This window comes from Passer montanus, unplaced genomic scaffold (genome assembly GCF_014805655.1).
Source record: "Passer montanus isolate IOZ18808 unplaced genomic scaffold, ASM1480565v1 scaffold43, whole genome shotgun sequence".
NCBI classification, from domain to species: Eukaryota; Metazoa; Chordata; class Aves; order Passeriformes; family Passeridae; genus Passer; species Passer montanus.
The window spans coordinates 5,589,376-5,606,915 of NW_024369151.1; the positions used below are offsets into that span (position 1 = coordinate 5,589,376).

General features: G+C 48.3%; 2 protein-coding genes across 11 annotated transcripts in view; one reads left to right on the plus strand and one right to left on the minus strand.

Annotated features, from left to right (window-relative positions):
* The window catches only part of SPTAN1 (spectrin alpha, non-erythrocytic 1), a 45,665-nt gene extending 35,786 nt beyond the window's left edge, over positions 1–9,879 (plus strand). For 4 of the 8 annotated variants that reach the window (XM_039720193.1, XM_039720190.1, XM_039720186.1 and 1 more), the window contains 15 exons: positions 2–134; positions 526–624; positions 895–1,054; positions 1,274–1,350; positions 1,482–1,691; positions 1,927–2,223; positions 2,684–2,796; positions 3,611–3,628; positions 5,393–5,455; positions 6,708–6,762; positions 7,275–7,471; positions 7,853–7,906; positions 8,298–8,444; positions 8,731–8,878; positions 9,556–9,879. In XM_039720193.1, the coding sequence (XP_039576127.1) occupies positions 2–134; positions 526–624; positions 895–1,054; positions 1,274–1,350; positions 1,482–1,691; positions 1,927–2,223; positions 2,684–2,796; positions 3,611–3,628; positions 5,393–5,455; positions 6,708–6,762; positions 7,275–7,471; positions 7,853–7,906; positions 8,298–8,444; positions 8,731–8,878; positions 9,556–9,681 (1,897 nt within the window). In that variant the 3' untranslated portion in view covers positions 9,682–9,879. The remainder of the gene's footprint in view (position 1; positions 135–525; positions 625–894; positions 1,055–1,273; positions 1,351–1,481; positions 1,692–1,926; positions 2,224–2,683; positions 2,797–3,610; positions 3,629–5,392; positions 5,456–6,707; positions 6,763–7,274; positions 7,472–7,852; positions 7,907–8,297; positions 8,445–8,730; positions 8,879–9,555) is intronic. The other 4 variants (XM_039720189.1, XM_039720191.1, XM_039720192.1 and 1 more) reach the window with 2 other exon arrangements.
* DYNC2I2 (dynein 2 intermediate chain 2) lies at positions 8,885–16,729 on the minus strand. Of its 3 annotated transcripts, none has more exons than XR_005628779.1 (10): positions 16,553–16,729; positions 15,700–15,954; positions 14,922–15,031; positions 13,719–13,876; positions 13,184–13,293; positions 12,325–12,492; positions 11,714–11,946; positions 10,854–11,011; positions 9,948–10,282; positions 8,885–9,058 (listed from the first exon to the last, which is right to left on the minus strand). XR_005628779.1 is itself a non-coding variant. In XM_039720196.1 (10 exons), exons 2-10 carry the CDS (start codon positions 16,628–16,630, stop codon positions 10,044–10,046), a joined length of 1,509 nt encoding a protein of 502 aa, XP_039576130.1. In that variant the 5' UTR covers positions 16,631–16,658; positions 16,690–16,728; the 3' UTR covers positions 9,870–10,043. The 3 variants fall into 3 exon arrangements, 2 of the variants coding, with proteins under 2 accessions (XP_039576130.1, XP_039576129.1); XM_039720196.1 differs by lacking the exon at positions 8,885–9,058 and having other exon boundaries at positions 9,870–10,282; positions 16,553–16,658; positions 16,690–16,728; XM_039720195.1 differs by lacking the exon at positions 8,885–9,058 and having other exon boundaries at positions 9,870–10,282.
* Positions 16,730–17,540: the final 811 nt, after the last annotated feature.

A 17,540-nucleotide genomic window follows, 5' to 3' on the forward strand; every position in this document is an offset into this window, starting at 1 on the left:
GGGGCCAGCGTCTGGAGGAGTCTCTGGAGTATCAGCAGTTTGTAGCAAATGTTGAGGAAGAAGAAGCCTGGATCAATGAGAAAATGACTCTGGTAGCCAGTGAGGATTATGGGGACACACTTGCTGCTATCCAGGTATGGAGGAAGTTGTCAGCACTTTATTGTTGCATTATTGTTGGTTAGAGCATAACAAACCTCTTCTTTAACTGTCTTTACAATTTAGAAGTTGTTTGTTCCTTTTGAAGTCCTACATTGTAAAAAATATAAATTCACTTTATAAAAACATCCCAGTAATGTTATTTTCTGTAGAAATTACTTTTAGTTTGATGTAGCTTTGTATCTCTTGACCTCTGATTGGAAGTCAGTCTCAGTTTCCTTTTGTCTACAGAAAACCAGTAAGTCGTGCTAGCCAGCTAAGATTAATTTTTGACAGAAGAAGTTTATGCTAACTGATTTAGAAAATGAATTACTTTTTAATAAATGGTGAGAAATTATTTTTAGAAGTGCCTGTGTCTTGTATTTGCAGGGCTTGCTGAAGAAGCATGAGGCATTTGAGACTGATTTTACTGTCCACAAGGACAGAGTGAATGATGTCTGTGCTAATGGAGAGGATCTCATTAAAAAGGTGAGCATGAACTAGGAAAGAGAAACCTTCAAAGGCTCCCAAGGACATCTTCATGTTACAATACACTTGCTCTTCTCTGTCATGTCTTTGAAAAGAACTCTTAATCATTTTTTGTGGCTGAATAAGCTGTTGGTGTTTTGCTTTCAAAGCTGTTTCTGAGACAGTATCTTTTAGCTGAAGTCCTTGCTCTGTCACCAATGTCCTGAATGCCTCAGATGACTTCAACATCATACAGGATGGCTATATTTTTTTTTCCTCCCTGTCACATAGAACAATCACCATGAGGCAAATATCACTGCCAAGATGAAGGGGCTCAGAGGCAAGGTGTCAGATCTGGAGAAAGCAGCAGCTCAGAGAAAAGCCAAATTGGATGAGAACTCAGCCTTCCTCCAGTTCAACTGGAAAGCAGATGTGGTGGAGTCGTGGATAGGTATGTTCTGTACAATATTTGGTTACAAACAAACCTTAAACTCCTTCATTTTCAAAGGTCTCCAGTAGCTCCTCATGTGCTGCTGTAACAGCAGACTTAAGCCCAGAGTAATCAGCAGTGCTGTCCCTGCTTTATGCCTTTGTAGTAACCTGATCTGCAACAGAGGGAATGTTTGAGATAGAGAAATGACATTTTTGCGAAATTTGTTTCATTTTCCAGGAGAGAAGGAAAACAGTCTGAAGACAGATGATTATGGACGGGACCTCTCTTCAGTGCAAACTTTGCTCACCAAACAGGTCAGTGCTGATGCTGCTGCCACCCCACCAGCTGAACTCTTGTGAACACACAAGAATCCATATTTGAAATATACTGGAAAGGCTAAAGAAAAATACAATCTCAAATACCTTTTGTTCTTTTAATGCTTCAGGAAACGTTTGATGCTGGACTTCAGGCTTTCCAGCAGGAGGGAATTGCAAACATCACTGCTCTGAAAGACCAGCTGCTCGCAGCCAAGCACATCCAGTCCAAGGCCATCGAGGCCCGGCATGCTTCCCTGATGAAACGCTGGAATCAGCTACTGGCTAATTCTGCTGCCAGAAAAAAGAAACTCTTGGAGGCTCAGGAGCACTTCAGAAAGGTGAGTGGCCAGCAATGGGGCTACAAAAATCTAATTGTGCACTGGATAGAAAATACGCACTTGCAATTTCTGTAGCTTGTTCATGCTTTTGCAACTAACCGTTTTGGAGATCCTGGAGAATTAACATAAGAATTTCTGAGATGCTTGCAAGGCAAATTCTTGCATGTTCATTCCAGATGAGCTCATACAGAGTATTTCCATTACTGAACAGCTGGGGGTTTTTTCTCTTCTCAAGGTTGAAGATCTCTTCCTGACATTTGCAAAGAAGGCCTCTGCCTTCAACAGTTGGTTTGAGAATGCTGAGGAGGACCTGACGGATCCTGTGCGCTGCAACTCACTGGAGGAAATCAAAGCCCTGAGAGAAGCTCACGACGCTTTCCGCTCCTCCCTGAGTTCTGCCCAGGCTGATTTCAACCAGCTGGCAGAGCTTGATCGCCAGATCAAGAGCTTCCGTGTGGCCTCCAACCCCTACACTTGGTTCACTATGGAGGCTCTTGAAGAAACCTGGAGGAACCTGCAGAAAATTATCAAGGCAAGTCAGTGAGGGAAAGAGTCTCTTCATATTTTATGACCTTTAAGTCATCCCTGAAGTTGTTCTCTGAGACAATGGGTACAAGAGTTTGTCACCATAATACAGTCAAAATATCTCAAAATTCCTGAGCAAAGAAAAATTGCCATTAACTTGTGCTATTGTCAGTTGTTCTCATGGTTTTCAATTTGGCTCTTCCAAAGGCAAGACACATGTGTCTCACTTCCTAACTGTAATAGAAATTTAACTTCTCTGCTATGCAGTGAAGCAACTGCTGGTTCAATTGCACTTCACAGGACTTCAGTTCTGAATTACCACCTGAGATGCTTTTCTCTAGGTATCCAGGACACCAAGCATTCAATGTTGTTTTGAGGCTCAGAAGTGTGCTTTTAGTTTTTGCTTTCTGTTACAGGATGAGACCAATCCCTTTATTTCTCTGAAATGACTGTTGTTTATTTCTCAGGAACGTGAACTGGAGCTGCAGAAGGAACAGCGAAGGCAGGAAGAAAATGACAAACTGCGTCAGGAATTTGCTCAGCATGCCAATGCCTTCCATCAGTGGATTCAGGAGACCAGGTATAGTTTGTCTTTCCAGGACCTGCCCTTAGAGAATCCCTTAGGTAATATTTGTGTTCATCCTCCATCTCTTTGGACTGTCAAAGTTGTAAATGTCTCCTAATGAAAAACAGCGCATGAGGACTTGTCCATTCCCTGCAGTTGGGATTTGAGAGAGGCCCCAGTAGCTACAGGGGAAAGGAAAGCCCTGGAACACCAGACTTCAGAAATGTTCCTATTTCTGAATTATTTTTCCTGCAGTAATTCCAGTTATCCAGGACTTCATTTTTCTCCTGTTATTCCTGAACTAGGCTGTAGCACAGCTGGGGAGGTGGAGCACAAATAGCTCCAAGCATACTCTGAAGTGCCAGCAGCATTTCTGTTAGTGCCCCTGTTGTATTGAGCAGTGCATTGGGAATCTTACTGGAGTTCAAATACAGAAAGAATATGTGAAAAGAGCTTAAAACTTTGTAATCCTTTCCCTGGGCTACTGTCTAATAATAACTTTATCTAAGGAGAGGGAGTAAAGATATAACAACTGTGTTAGAAATAAAGTCTCAAGGTTGAGCATTGCAGGTGCCTGCACTCAGTCAGTGCTGTCAGCAGCCCTGACAGGTTCTGTTTGGGGGTCAGAGGAGGTGAGTTCTGTTCTATGTAACCCTGTGATTCTCTGTCTGTGTGTTTACAAATAGTTCTGTATGTGTCTTCATGAAATAATGAAATATAAATATGATTTTTAACTTTTTGATGTTTGCTTCCCACCCAAATCTGTATCCCTCTCTTACTGTCTTGTCTCTGTCCTGCTGCCTGATGTTTGGATCTTCACATTCTACAGGACTTACCTGCTAGATGGGTTAGTATTGAATTTTGTATCTTTCAAATTTTGGTGATGTGTTCTGCTCTGTGTGTTTTCTCCTGTTGTTACATCGCTTGTGAAAGCTGTGCTCAAACCCCTCTTATTTAAAAAGAGCAACCTTTTGCTGAGGTGCACAGACACAGGAAACAAGATTTTGGAGTAGTTTGTTATGTTTCTATTGGCTTATAGCTATCTCCTAGTCAAAAGCAGATTTATGACAGGCAGCCACTGGCACACCAAGGAATTCCTGACTTTTGCTCTTGCTTTCTCTGAGGGCTTGCACAGGAAAAGGCCCTTAAGCTGAGAAGATATATGAGAGTATAGCTCCTTTCCAAAGGCAAACTATTCTGGCATTTCTAGTTCTTCAGCTTAAGAGATTTGCCTAGTGCAATAAAACATTTGACCATAACTGTTCTGAGAACAATGAAACTCGAAAGTTGTGATAAGGAGAAGGGAAGATTCTTACAACATTTTGCTGATATTATATGTCTTAAAACCCTGTAGTTTGCAAATATGAACTGCACATTTTTAATCTGCTGCAGAACCATGGCCCACACAGATTTTAGCCTTGACAGGAGGAAACCAACCTTCCAACATGGATTCAAGAAGCTATTGGAATTTGCCAGCAGTTTTAAGCCCAGTCTGTGTCCACAGCAATGGCTCCTGATGAGGATGTTGCTGGCCATTTGTCTGGAAGTGGAAAGGAATTAATCAGATCTTTAAATGCCTTCAGACTACCAAAGCCTCTGCAAATGTGTCTGTCCAGTTAAATTCCTTCAGCAGGACGAGTCTCAGCACAGTGGAAGCTTTGTGATAAGTTGTGATGTCAAATGCCAGCAGTCTCTGGGCCAGGGCAGATGCTGTGTGTGAGCCTGTGCTCAGGGCTGAAGGAGGCGAGGGCCTTGCTCCTAAAGAGAAAGCTTTTCCTAATAGAAGGTGGAATATTCACAGATAATTCTGCTGCTTAGTTGCCCTGTAATGATCACAGTCTCTTGTGTGCTGCCAGACAAAAATAGTGTGCCCTGGTTTTGTTGTACAGTTTAATGGAACAGAGCAGATTTTCCTGGAATGGGTGCTGAATTCCCTGCTCCTTTGTCAAGTAGTGATGTAGATTAGTTCTGGTGTCCAAGAACGAGTGAACAGAAAGGAGCCATTCACTGAAAGACGCAGGGTCAGAGTTAGAGATCCTCATGCCAGGCTCTTTTGTTGAACAAATTACCAGAGGGCTGCTGATATGCCAGGCAGAATTTGTCCCTAATTCTCTGTGAATAGATTAAAAACGTGGATTTAGTTCCAAGAGGCACTGGCTGTGCTTAGCCTGGCTTGGCGAGAGGGAAGGCAGAGCTTCAGGAAAGTGTCAGGAGAAGAGCTGCCATGCACACTCCTTGCTTTGCAGCTTGTGCATGCCCAGCACTGCCTGAGAGAGGTGTTCTTGGGGGAAGGGAGGAAGAACAATTTGGAGTTTAGGAAAAAAAAATGCTTTTAAACAATCTGTAGATGAGCTAACTGCAAAATTTCAGTTTGTCTCTTACTGAGACTCACTTATTTGTGACTTACATGAAAATAATAACAGTTTATTTTTGTGTATGTGCAACCAGCATTTAAATAATTTTCTCTCATTAAGTACTTGCTTGTGTTTGCTGCAAGGCAGTGCTGGCTTGGAGTGTGGCTCCACTGCAGTGGCCGTGTTTTGGTGTGTTCTTTCCTCTGTTCTTTCTTTCTTCCTTTTTGGAATTTACTTGGTTTCTTTCCTTTGACTAGCATAGCATATCGTCGTGTCATTCGTGTCTATCAGTATGAAGTTGGGGATGATCTATCTGGAAGGTTTTTTCCTCTTATTTTCTTACCTCACTTTGGTTTTCAAACGCACTTGTTAATTCCAAGGCTCGCTTTCCTTCCAACTAACTTTCACGGCTTAGAGATGCTTGGAGGTTTGTTTCCCTGTTGGTTCTTTCCACGGTTGGTTCCCAGCTTCCTGCTCAAGGCTCTGGGTGTGCGCTTCATCTCTAGGCAGGCATTGAGTCTGAGCCTTAACCCTGTGGTGAGAAACACCCAGATGTTTGGTGCATTTTCATTGCTACAGAGTGATTCAGCACTTGAAATCCCCATTCTCAAGAAGATCAAAAACATGTGGGAAGACAGAGTCCAGTGGGGATGAAAACCTGGTTTTAGTGACTGAAATACCAGAGATTCAGGTTTCAGGAATTTTAATACCCCAGAGTCAGAGGACACCCCACCTGCACAGCACCCAGACTCACTGTCCATGTGTGGGTCATCCAGTGCGAGCTCTCACCGTACGTGTTGGAAGGACAGAGATTCCCAAACACGGCTGCTTAGAGATTGCTTGGGATCTTGGGGTGGGGGAAAAGCAGCATCCAGAGACTGTCCATAGCTAGTCTGTATGAAGGAGATCTCGGAGCCCCTGGCCACTGTGGGGACCTGCATGTAAAGCTCAGGGTGGAAATCACTGGGCAGAGTGGCTGAACCTCAGCTGCTCTGGGTGCAGCATGGAGAGGTGGGGTGGGAAAGGCACCTTTCCACCAGGCACTGCTGAGCAGCAGAGGTCTGTAGCTCTCTGCAAGGATTATGCCACATTAAGATTACTTTTCAACCAAACCAGTAGTTCTCACCATCTTTTTTTTACCCTCATTTTCCCCTTTGTAACACACCTTCGTAGAGCTCCTGTACCTGACTGCAAATACAGCCCATCCCCAGTGACTCACCTGCAGTTGGTGTGTGTGGTGTGTGCTGGGCATGGGGCAGGGGGGTGGGACTGCACTAAATTCTAATTCCATGAGGTCCAGTAAAGCGGGTGCTTTGAGTCTGGCATGAAGTGTGGCTGCTGATCACGTTGCCTTTCAAATGGGGCTAGAAATTAACTATATACAGAAATAAGAATCAGACAAAATGTACAGTGTCAGTCTGAAATAGGATGAGTCAGAATAAACAAAACACAAAACCAGTGTATAAATATCTGAAAGGATTTTTCATTTCAAGGAAGGACTGTTAATTTCAAGCCCCACATGCCATTTTTTTGTGAGATAAGTGCCTTCTCTCACTGTTGTTTTGTGTTTAGGTCGTGTATGGTGGAGGAATCGGGAACACTGGAGTCACAGCTAGAAGCTACTAAAGTAAGTGATGGGCACCTGTGGATAAAACAGCATTTCCAGCTGGCTTGGGAACACAGAGTGGGAAGGGAAATGCATGGAATTGTGTGGGAAAATCTTAATTGAATTTAGGCATTTGTAATACTGAAGAGACCTCTGGGATTATCTGTTTACATATCTGATGTCTGCTTACATTGCAGGCCATTAAACAACACTGATGTAGTTTTTCATTTTTTTTTCCTTTTTCCTAAAGGAGGTGGGGTAGGGCAGAGAGGATACAGTATTTTTAGCACATTTCCTAATAAGAAGTTTTTTAGTTTCCAGAACTGCTTTGCAAGCTCTAGTTTCCAATAGTGAGCATGAAGATGAAAATTGCTCTGAATCTTATTTCACAAATCCCAGCATGTGGACATAAAGTCCTAGGAGAAAAAGAAGAGAATAACCCTTCCTCCCCTGCCAGCCTCTGTTCTAGCTTGTTTAATTTTTTTTCTTTTTTGGTGGTCCATGATTTCTCTCCTCTTGCTCCCTTCTCACAGCGCAAGCACCAAGAGATCCGAGCTATGAGGAGCCAGCTGAAGAAGATTGAGGACCTTGGAGCAGCCATGGAAGAGGCACTTATCTTGGACAACAAATACACAGAACACAGCACTGTGGGGCTGGCACAGCAGTGGGACCAGCTGGACCAGCTGGGGATGAGGATGCAACACAACCTGGAGCAGCAGATCCAAGCCCGGTACTGCCTGGCCCATGTGTGGTTTGAAGTGTCTGACTGGGGTGGGAGGAAAGACAGGAGCCACAGCTGCCCATGCCTGCAGCCAGCCTGGCATGGTCTGTGCTAAAGTCTCCTGTGCTCAGGACAATGGATGCAGTGAGCTTGTACATCCCCACCACCTCCCAGTTCCCTTCAGAGGGATGAAGTGAGCAGTTTTGGAATAGCTCCTGTTGGCCATGAGCAAGGGTGGGATCTTAGTGGAACAGTTTTATTTTGTGGAATAAGTGTGTATCAGTGTTCCCAATGGAATGGCTGTTTGCTCCTTTGTCCTCACCGTGTGGTGCAGACACTGAACTCGGAGTACCACAGCTCAGGAACTCAGCTTTGCTGCTTCCTTTTCAGGAACACCACTGGAGTCACCGAGGAGGCCCTCAAGGAGTTCAGCATGATGTTCAAGTGAGTTGCAAGGAACACAGGCCAGAGGAAGCCTTGGGAGATATTTCTGGCACATGGATGCTCCTGTTTGCAGGATCCATTTGTGGCTCCTTTGTTGTCTGCCCCACTTTGTGCTGAGCTGCTCCGTTCTCTGCCAGAGGGCAACAGCCTGCAGCCCCTGCTGCTGACAGTGCCAATACACTCCAGCTGGGAATACAGCTGGGGTTTTTTTGGTGGGGAAGGGATGATTTTTAAGCAAAGTTAAGAATTTGTGCATATTTTTCATGTATGTATTTATTGATACAAACTCATTTGTACAGAATAGGGGCTGGTTATAACCTTGATCTAGTTTTCAGCTCACTTTACAGCTCTCAGAACTCAACAACTGACACACGTGGCTTTATGATTTTAGGCACTTTGACAAGGACAAATCTGGACGACTTAACCACCAGGAGTTTAAGTCTTGCTTGCGCTCTCTCGGCTACGATCTGCCCATGGTTGAGGAAGGAGAGCCAGACCCTGAGTTTGAGTCTATTCTTGACACTGTAGATCCCAACAGGTGAGTTGGACTTTCTGTACTGCAAAATACATGGAGCTGTTGGGTGGGGAGTTGGCTGGAAGGTCCTTCACAGGCTGAGAGCTTTGGCTGTTTTTACAGTGACTTATGTGAAAGCCTTAAGGAAGGCAAGACTGACATTTGTAAAGAAGAAATGCACTTTGAGAGAATGATCTGGTGTTGAGTCTCCTGCGTTAAGACTTTCACTCGTTCCAGAACAGTTCCAGCCCCTCTCTGGAGGGCCTGGCAGTGCAGTGCTGTGGGTGCTCACGCTGTGTTTCGCTGGCAGGGATGGACACGTCTCGCTGCAGGAGTACATGGCCTTCATGATCAGCCGGGAAACGGAGAACGTGAAATCCAGCGAGGAGATCGAGAGCGCTTTCCGCGCCCTCAGCTCCGAGGGGAAGCCCTACGTGACCAAGGAGGAGCTCTACCAGGTAAGTGCTGGTTGTTGACCCCAGGGAGGAACACACAAGACTTCGGCTCATAGATACAGCCCAGCACTAATGGCTTGGAGGCTCATGTCAGTGGGGCTGAGTCAGTTCTGACCGTGCCTGGGGATCCCCTGCAGCAAACAGAAATTGCTGTGACAGTCCTACTCAGTTGCTTTCTTGGCTCTACAGAGGAAGAGGAAAAGTTTTAGCTACCAAAGAACTGCTCAGGTTGAATAAAACAAGAGCTAATCAAAGGTCTGTAAGGGAGTGCACTATCCTCAGAACTTCTCTTCCATCATTTGGGAAATTAGATGGGGGATGTTTCTCCAGACAGCAAATTCAAAGGAAGAGCTTGAGCCTAAGTTTAGACAGTATGAACATCTCCTCCCTCTCACTGCCCTGCCAAAACAGCAAGTTTTTCCTGTCTGAATACCACTAGCTGGCAGGGAAATAAAGAGTTTGCAGTGCTTCCTTGTCCCAGTTACCCGCTCTGTCTTCGGTTCGGTGGGAAGACTCTGGTCAGGCCTTCCAACCCTTAACCAAATAGTGCCAACAGCCAGAGCATTCCCATGCTGGGCGTAGTGCTGCTCTGGTTTCTGCCCCGGGGAATGGGAGGGCTGCCTGTCCATGCCCCTTGGCAGCCCCAGAGCCCTCTCACCTCCACGCTGTCTCTCTTTCAGAACCTGACCCGGGAACAGGCCGATTATTGCATCTCTCACATGAAACCCTACATGGATGGCAAGGGCAGGGAACTGCCTTCTGCCTATGACTACATAGAATTTACACGTTCACTCTTTGTGAATTGATCTGAAACACTAGCACCAAAAGATGCAAAGGACATGCTCACGTTTGCTGACTGTAGCTCTGCATGTGTCTCTCTCTCTTTGTGCTCTACAATAATCAATGTTACTTTATGATGTAACCTTAAAGTGCTTAGCTTAAAACTCTTAGGGAAAAGAAACATGTTGCAGTGTGCTTGAATAAAAGTTACTGGTCGAACCACATCATCTTGTGTTTAATGGTTAAATGCAAATTTAACTGTTCTGTGGAGGCAACTCCAGCTGTTGGTTACCTGTGTTTTCCAGGCCAACACTGGAACCAGGTGAGTGGGGAATTGTTCCTGGAGTCAGGGCAGTCACAAGTTTCACACAGCTGTTGTGCTGCTCCCTCAGTCCATGATCTCACTTGCCAGCTGCTCCAGGTGACTCATTTCCCTTGGTCCCTGCTCGGTGAAGTCGGAGCTCAGCTGCCAGACTTTGACTGTCCCAGCAGCATCCCCTGCTGCCAGGAGCCGCGTGTGCTTGGTGTTGAATTCCAAACAGTACACGGGGCAGTCACTCACGGACTGCTTCAGGGACACTGTGGGCTTCTGCGTGCTCCTGGCCAGGTCAAACAGGTGCACCTCTCCTGCAGACACAGACATTCATTGCAGCTTCATGGCAACAGACATTGTATCAGCAGGTGAGTATCTGCTTAGTCTGGCACTGAGAGTTATTTTTAACCTGTTTCCCCCGCTGATGGTGTCTAGGCTGTGACAGACAGCTGACATTACTGCAGGCAGCATGGATTTGTTCTACTGTCAGAAACCTGAAACCAGCTTGCCAAATTCTGTGAAATCTCCATTCTTTAGCTCAAAAATGTTTGGGCAATTTTCTAAGGAAAAAGTTTTCGTTTTAAACCATTAGTTCTGGAAGTAGATGTCAAAAACAAGCTGGAAATAGATTTAGCCACAGTGATCTTGCTGTGCTGTATTCCTGTGAATGACTGTGGCAACAGATTTAAAGGTACCATCAGAAGTGAAAAATAACTGCTGGATCACCTTGTTAAAGTTAGAAATTACTCCTTTGTACTAATTACACAGTGAAAACAACGGCCACTGCTCTGTGCTTGTGGGATCTGCTAATCAGTACAATCGACCTGACTAAATAATACACACTCTTAATTTTATGCTCAAGAGGAGACACCTGCAGTTACTTGCCTTCCCCAGATGCAGCTGCAAAAACCAGTGGTCGAACTGGAGACCAGCATACACAGAACAGGTATTTCTTTGATAACTGTAGAGCAAAGAGGGGCTGTGTCTGCAACATGGAGTGCAAGTGAACTTGTCCGTCAGTCCCACAGCTCAGAAAGAGGTTCCTGGGGGAGAGAGGAAGCAAGAAACAGCTCTTTTTGTTTTATTGCTAACGATAAAGAACAGAAATCAGTCAAGGAGCATGACCTCGGACAATATTCCTGCTTTGTAAAGGTCTGTGTTTCCTAAAGCAGCAATTGCCAGGCTGTGCTGTGGGCTGTTTGTTACTGCCCTCAATTAAGCTTAATGAGGGCTTGTATTGACCGCTGATGGGTTGTGGCCCAGGGCTGCCTGAGAACTGCTGATCTAGAGCTGGGCATTGTTCAGCTGGGCTTGTCTCATACAAATTAAATGCAAACCTGGGCTGTCAGCATGTTTCACAGAAACAGGGCTCGGAGCCTCCACGGATGGTGGGTGAATTGCTGGCAGAGATGGGAGCTTCTCATTTAAATTATGGCAGCTACTAATGTCATAAAAATCTTGAGCAAGATACTTAGTGATCTGCCCAAGTGAAGGACTTTTTAATCTCCTTGGTTTTAAATTGAGTTTTAATTGTAACAAACAAATAATCTAAGGAAGGTGCCAATATTCCTCGTGTGCCCACATGCAGCAGTCCAGTAGGCAGCTTCACCAGAGCCAAGGGATGTTTTTTTTTCCCCACGAGGGCAAGTTCCTAATGCCAGGTGCCCCTTTTTGGAACTCGTGCACACCCCCAGAGGCTATTTTGTGTTCAGAGCCAGTGATCGTGTCCCACACGCAGCACTTGCCTGTGGAAGGGCGAGCAGCTCACGGAGTACACGGGCCCGGCGTGAGGGGCGAAGGCGAGTTCTGCCGGAGCCCTGAGGGGAGCGGCGCTGCCGGGCCGCGGGACAGCCGGGCCCCGGGCTCTGCTGGAGCAGCGCAGGGCGTACCCGCCCTCCACACCCACCACGAACACACCCGCGTCGAAGTGGGACAAGGACAGCGAGGTCACCCCCACGGCTGCCTCTCCCCAGGGCACCTGGCAAGGAGAGACAGAGCTGGTGTGAGCTGGGGCTCCCCGGAGAGGCAGGGCCTGCTGGGACCCAGCGGGCTGGGCACAGCACAGCTTGTGACAGCTCGAGTTTGTAGCACTGAATCCTTCCTACAAATGGCTCCACATGAATTAACACTACAAGCAAGTTCTCCATCCTGGCAACTTTAGAGCATGGCAAGACCTCAGATGTTGTCAGTCTTCCAATAATGATTTCTATATGGCAAAGGAGCTGTGGATCAAGGGTGTGTATGTTCAGAAGGGGCTTTTCCTGGCCCTTCTTGTAGCAGGGCAAGCTCTGACACTTGGGCTCCAGGGTTCAGAGTGTTTTTATGGAAAGAGCACTCTTTGAGCTGCTCAACTCACCTTCTTCAGCCGAGTGCTGCGGGGGATCTGCTGAGCCACGATGGCAAATCCTTCAGCCAAGGCCAGCCGCCCATCCCGCTCCTCCCTCCACACCAGGATCTTCCCATCTGTCGCCACACTCAACAGCCGGGCGTGGTTTCTGTGCTTGGTGTCAGGTAACCAGTTAACCTGTTCCAAATGCCATAGCTCAGGACAACGGGGACTGTCACAACTGCCCAGCCATGCAGCCTGCAGTGGCACAGGAGCAGAGCCAGGCACCAGCCTCTTACCAAACGAGCTGGGAGCTGGCACAGACTGATGCAAGGAGAGAAACACATCCAGTGTCTAGGGCTGAATCTCCATTACAGTTTCTATGGCTCACCTGCCCTCAGTTTTGGGATGGGCATTTATGGGCACTTTCAACCAGCTCCAAACAGCATTTTCCTGAGTAGCAGATGTGAAAAATACACAGAATCTCCAGAGTCACAAGGCTCCAGAAAGGCAAAATCCTTAGGAAGCCAGACTGCATGACATGCTTGTAAATCCCCTCAAAGCATGTGGCTTTAAGCTTCCAAGGATCAGTGACACTTTACCATTTGTGTTTTTAAACCACTCCAAGTATCACTGGCTGCAGCTCCCTTAATAAAAAATTAGTTTGGGAATCAGTCTGCTTTTCACTTACCCTGGCAGTGAGAAGCTATTTTTTTACAGGCTGTCTGTTCAGGAACTAGATTAGGGGGGAAATAGCCAACCAAAAAAGAATGTAACTGCTGAAATGTCTGTGAACTGCCCGGCTGTGGATGGGAACCAAAGGGATGACACAGAGCAGTGGCAGCTCTCACCTGGCCCAGCCCTGTCTGCTGTCAATGTTCTCTGTTACCTGATAGACCGGGTCAGTGTGGGTGTCATCTGTCATCCCTGTCCTCCAGATCACAGGGTCTTCTGTCCTGCTGGTGTCCCACACCACCAACTCCCCGCTGAACAGGCCACCTGAAAGGACAAATACAAAACATCTAAGGTCTGACAGCTCAGAACAGATGCACAAATGGAGCAATGGTGGAAACAGAACCACCAGCTTCAAAGGCTGGGCAGTTCTGTGCAAGGCAAAGCCTGTTCTGGTGTAAGAGAACATTGCTCTGCTGAAATAAGTTTATTCCCTTACAGCCAGGGCTGGATTTCCTTCTGTCACCTCCCTCTGAGAAGGGGATATAAAGGCAGGTGTCACTGAAGAAGCAGCAAGTCCCAGTTCAGATGTAACAGTGCACTTATCTGTGTAGGTAGGCATTAGTTCCTCAGTTTGAGGAGCTGCAATGCTGTTCCTTTACAGGAAATCTGAGGCTGCACTCAGAGAGAGAAACCAAAGGTTGCAGGAAAAGGGTACATTTCAAGCATGGTCTGAGGTAAGAACAACCCACCAGCTATCAGTGATGGCTGGGAGGGGTGGAAAGCCAGGCACATGACAGAACTGGGAACATCCACCACCAGGTCAGGGTGCTGTGGATTCAAGCCTCTTCTGTCCAGATTCCAGGTACAAACATAGGATTTTTCTGTGCTCCAGTCCCCATCATCCAACCTGAAAAACAAAAAGCTACAGCTTGCTTTGTGTGTTCCAGAGGATTCCAGTCCAACAGAGCTCAGAGATTCCCCACTGGTCACCTCAGTGGCGTGAGGACCACCTTTGGGTCCCATCATGAAGGAATCATGAGGAGATGGAAGTTCTCTGGGGGCTGGTTTGGACAGGATGTGACAGGGAACATGTCTGTGCTTACCTCAAAGTGGCAGCCAGTAAATTTTGGGTACAATTTCCCTATTCCAAGACCTACTCACTATTCAAATAATGGGAACAATCAAAAGGGTGCATATGGAAAGTTCATGGAAGGAATTCTGCTGAGGGTACCCACAGACACAGAAACCACATCCTCATCTGCAAACAGCTGCAGATGGGAGAGCAGAAGGAGCAGCTAACATACGGGTTTGCCCTGTTTCACTCCTCCCTATGCATTCCCTCATGAAAACCCTTTTTGCTGAGGTTTTTAATCTAAGGAAAGGGGAGCATTAAAAAAAGGCAGCAACAGGGCCAAGAAAGAGGGGGCTGCTACAGACATTAATGGATTAGATACGTGATTTGTGAAACCCTTATTTCAGAAATCCTTAAACATGTTATAACATGTCCATGGCACCAGGCACATGCATGAACAGGTGCCAGGTTCATCCAGGGTGCTCAGAGACCACATTAAACATCATGATCTCAGTGAAGATAAAGTGCATTCTCCTAAACCTCACCTACAGATATTTGCAAGTGCATCTGCTCTTTATATTTTTCAAACAGAATCTACCTAGAAACAAATCAGTAAGATGATGTATCCATTTTCAGGGTGGGGGGAAGATGGAAGAAATAAAAGATATAATTCAGGACTTGCCTGAGATTTTGTTACTTTGAAGACTAATAATTTAACTTGCATAAGAAGTGGATATAGATATAGATATATATATATATATTTTTATATATATATACGCCAGCTTATTACTGCAGAGAAAGCAAACATATCTAGACCTCAGGTCAGCCTGAGACATCACATCAGCCTCAGCTGCACTCCCAGATCCCTCTGGATACTCACCGGCCGTAGGAACATGCAATGACAGATCCTGTGGCATTCCATGAAACACTGGTGACCTGCAGGTTTTGATCCTGAGCCTCTGGGTATGACAATGTATGCAAACACAAGACCTGGAAGAGATCAAATCCAAGCACTGAGGCAGCAATCTTTGAACAGAGAGAAATGAGATCCGTGCCCACCCCTGGTGTGACTGTGGGGTTACAGTGTGGGTTTTCCTCAGTCCAAGAATTTATGTGAAAAGGTTGTTGAATCCCTGTTGGGAAACAAACCCACAACACAACTGTCACTCAAACAGAACCTCTCAGAGACTGCACTGCTCTGGAAGGCTGTGCCTAAGAATTAACAGCAGCTGCCAGGTGTGAGTTTGGCACTCACTGAGCTTCACAAGTAACAGTTTGAAAATGCCAGTCCCAACATGTACTGTCTGATACAAATTGCTTCCATTCCTGAGCAGCATGCACTAAACAAACCCAAGCAGGCAGAGCTGCCAACTCACTGACTGCAACTGTTCCTAGATCCCTGCTAGGCTGGAGTGCTCTGAAGGGGCTGAAGAAAAGCCTACACCAACTGCAGGCTTCCTCCTCTTACTCTGCTACAGCTCAGCCACCAGCAGGAAGAAGAGTGTTACCAAGCAAGGAGAAAGCTGAAAAAACCCCAAGGCAATCCAACTGGTAATGTTTAATTATTAGAACCTGGCAAGAACAATCACAGCAATAAGGACTAACAACTTAGAGAAACTGAACTCTGCTTGGACCATGACCTGAATTCTGTCACTTACTGTTTCATCCTGATCTGTCCAGTTCACTTCAAAGCCATCAAAGGCATGACTTTTCCAGTTTTTATTTAGTTCTTTGATAACAGTATCCTCCACTCTCTGAAGGAATGACAGAAGCCCAGTGTAATCTACTTGGACTTCTTGCTGCAAGTCTTGGACAGCATCTTTGCTCTGCTCTGTCTGCACCGCAGCATCTCGGGCTGTGTGAGACTGTGCTGCAGCTTCTGCTGTTGAAATTTTCCCAGTCTGGCAAGTTTTCTAGTAAAAGAAGACAGACAGTCTATAATCCAAGCAGAAAGACAAGTGTTGCACAACGCATTTAAAGCACCTTCCCCTTCCTGCTGTTTGACATTCCAGCCCCTCTGCACAGCTCTGGTTAAACACAGGGTACCTCTGTACCTGCCCAGCTCTTGGGGATTCGTTTGTGCCCTTCCCATGACCTGATCGGAGGCACAGATGCCCGAATGCCAGACTCAGTGCTCTAAAGCACGGCACGGGAAGGACGGGAGAAGCCAAGAAGGCAGCGAGCTGCAGAGCAGGGAGCGAGCAGCGTGCACGGTGCCAGCGCTGCAGCTTCAGCTCTCCAGCTGCGGGCGCAGCCGCTGGGCGGGCTCATTGCCAGCTCGCACACGGGGCTGGAGCAGCACGGCGCTGACGGGACGGCCCCGAACGGTGCCAACAGCTCCCGGAGCGGGGGGGCTCGGTCCGGGCCGCGCTGGAGCCGCGGCACTGCGGGGTGGCGGGTGATCAGGGAGGGGCAAGTCGGGCACGATCGCAGAAGGTCCGGGGAAGCGCGGCCGCCCGTGCCCGGCCCGGCGGTGCAAGAGCGCGGAGCGGGGCCGCGCCGGGGTCTCACCGCCTCGCAGCGCGCGCTCCGGGCGCTCCTCCACAGCGACCGCACGTCGGCACCGGGTGCCGTCCTGTCCGCGAACATGCCCGGAGCGGGACGGCCCGGCGGTCCCGGGGGATCGGGGGGCGCTCCCTGCGGTCCCGGGGGGATCGGGGGAGCTCCCGGCGGTCCCGGAGTTTCGGGGGTCGCTCCCGACGGTCCCGGGGGGATCGGGGGAGCTCCCGGCGGTCCCGGAGTTTCGGGGGTCGCTCCCGACGGTCCCGGGGGGATCGGGGGAGCTCCCGGCGGTCGCGGCCCGTAGCGCTCCCGCCGCCCGCGCCTCCGGTTCCCATGGAAACGGGCGCGCGGTGACGTCACCGCAGCGACGAGCCCGCCGGCCTGCGGGCGGTAAAGTGAGGCGGGCGGGGCCATGTTGGGGACGGGCGGCGGTGGCTCCGTGCGGGAGAGCGGTGCGGCCTTTCCCGGCACCCTCGTTAGAGCCGTGGGTCCGGCGCAAGCCGCTTCTTCCCCTTCGGTCGCTCCCGCCGCAGCTGCGCTGGGGCCCGGCTGGTCCCGCCGGGGGCGCGGGCGGCAGCGCAGGCGGAGGGCGCGGGGCTGCCAGGAGTTAAGATGGCGGCGGGGCGGGGGCGGCAAAGGCGGGCGCGGGGCCTGGGCCGCCGTGTGAGGGCAGCGCCAGCGCGCTGTCCCCGCGTGCCTGCCCGGGAACGGGGCCGGCGCAGGGCACACGCAGCGCCCGGGCTGTGCTCTGGCTCGTTGCTTTGCCGCTACCGCCGTTGTTTTTGCTGCGGGAGTTCGGGAATTGGTGCCGAGGGTGGATCGCTGCGGCCGGGCTGGCTGCGGGGCCGCTCGCCGGGGAACAGCCCCGGCACCTGCGTGTCCTGTGCTGCTCCTGCCCGCAGGGACAGCTTCTTTAAGTGATTATTCCTAACAGGAATGACTCTGCTTGGAGATTTTTTTCTAACTAACTCATTGGAACAAGTTGATGATGAATGCA

Bases quoted from the DNA above. Each gene is read 5' to 3' on its own strand.
- DYNC2I2 (XM_039720195.1), bottom strand. From the start codon at position 16,630: ATGTTCGCGGACAGGACGGCACCCGGTGCCGACGTGCGGTCGCTGTGG. The intron at 15,032-15,699 runs GTAAGTGACAGA...GATCTCTTCCAG, and splicing joins GGACAGATCAGGATGAAACA to GTCTTGTGTTTGCATACATT. The intron at 10,283-10,853 runs GCAAGTAACTGC...CTGTGTCTGCAG, and splicing joins TGCAGCTGCATCTGGGGAAG to GAGAGGTGCACCTGTTTGAC.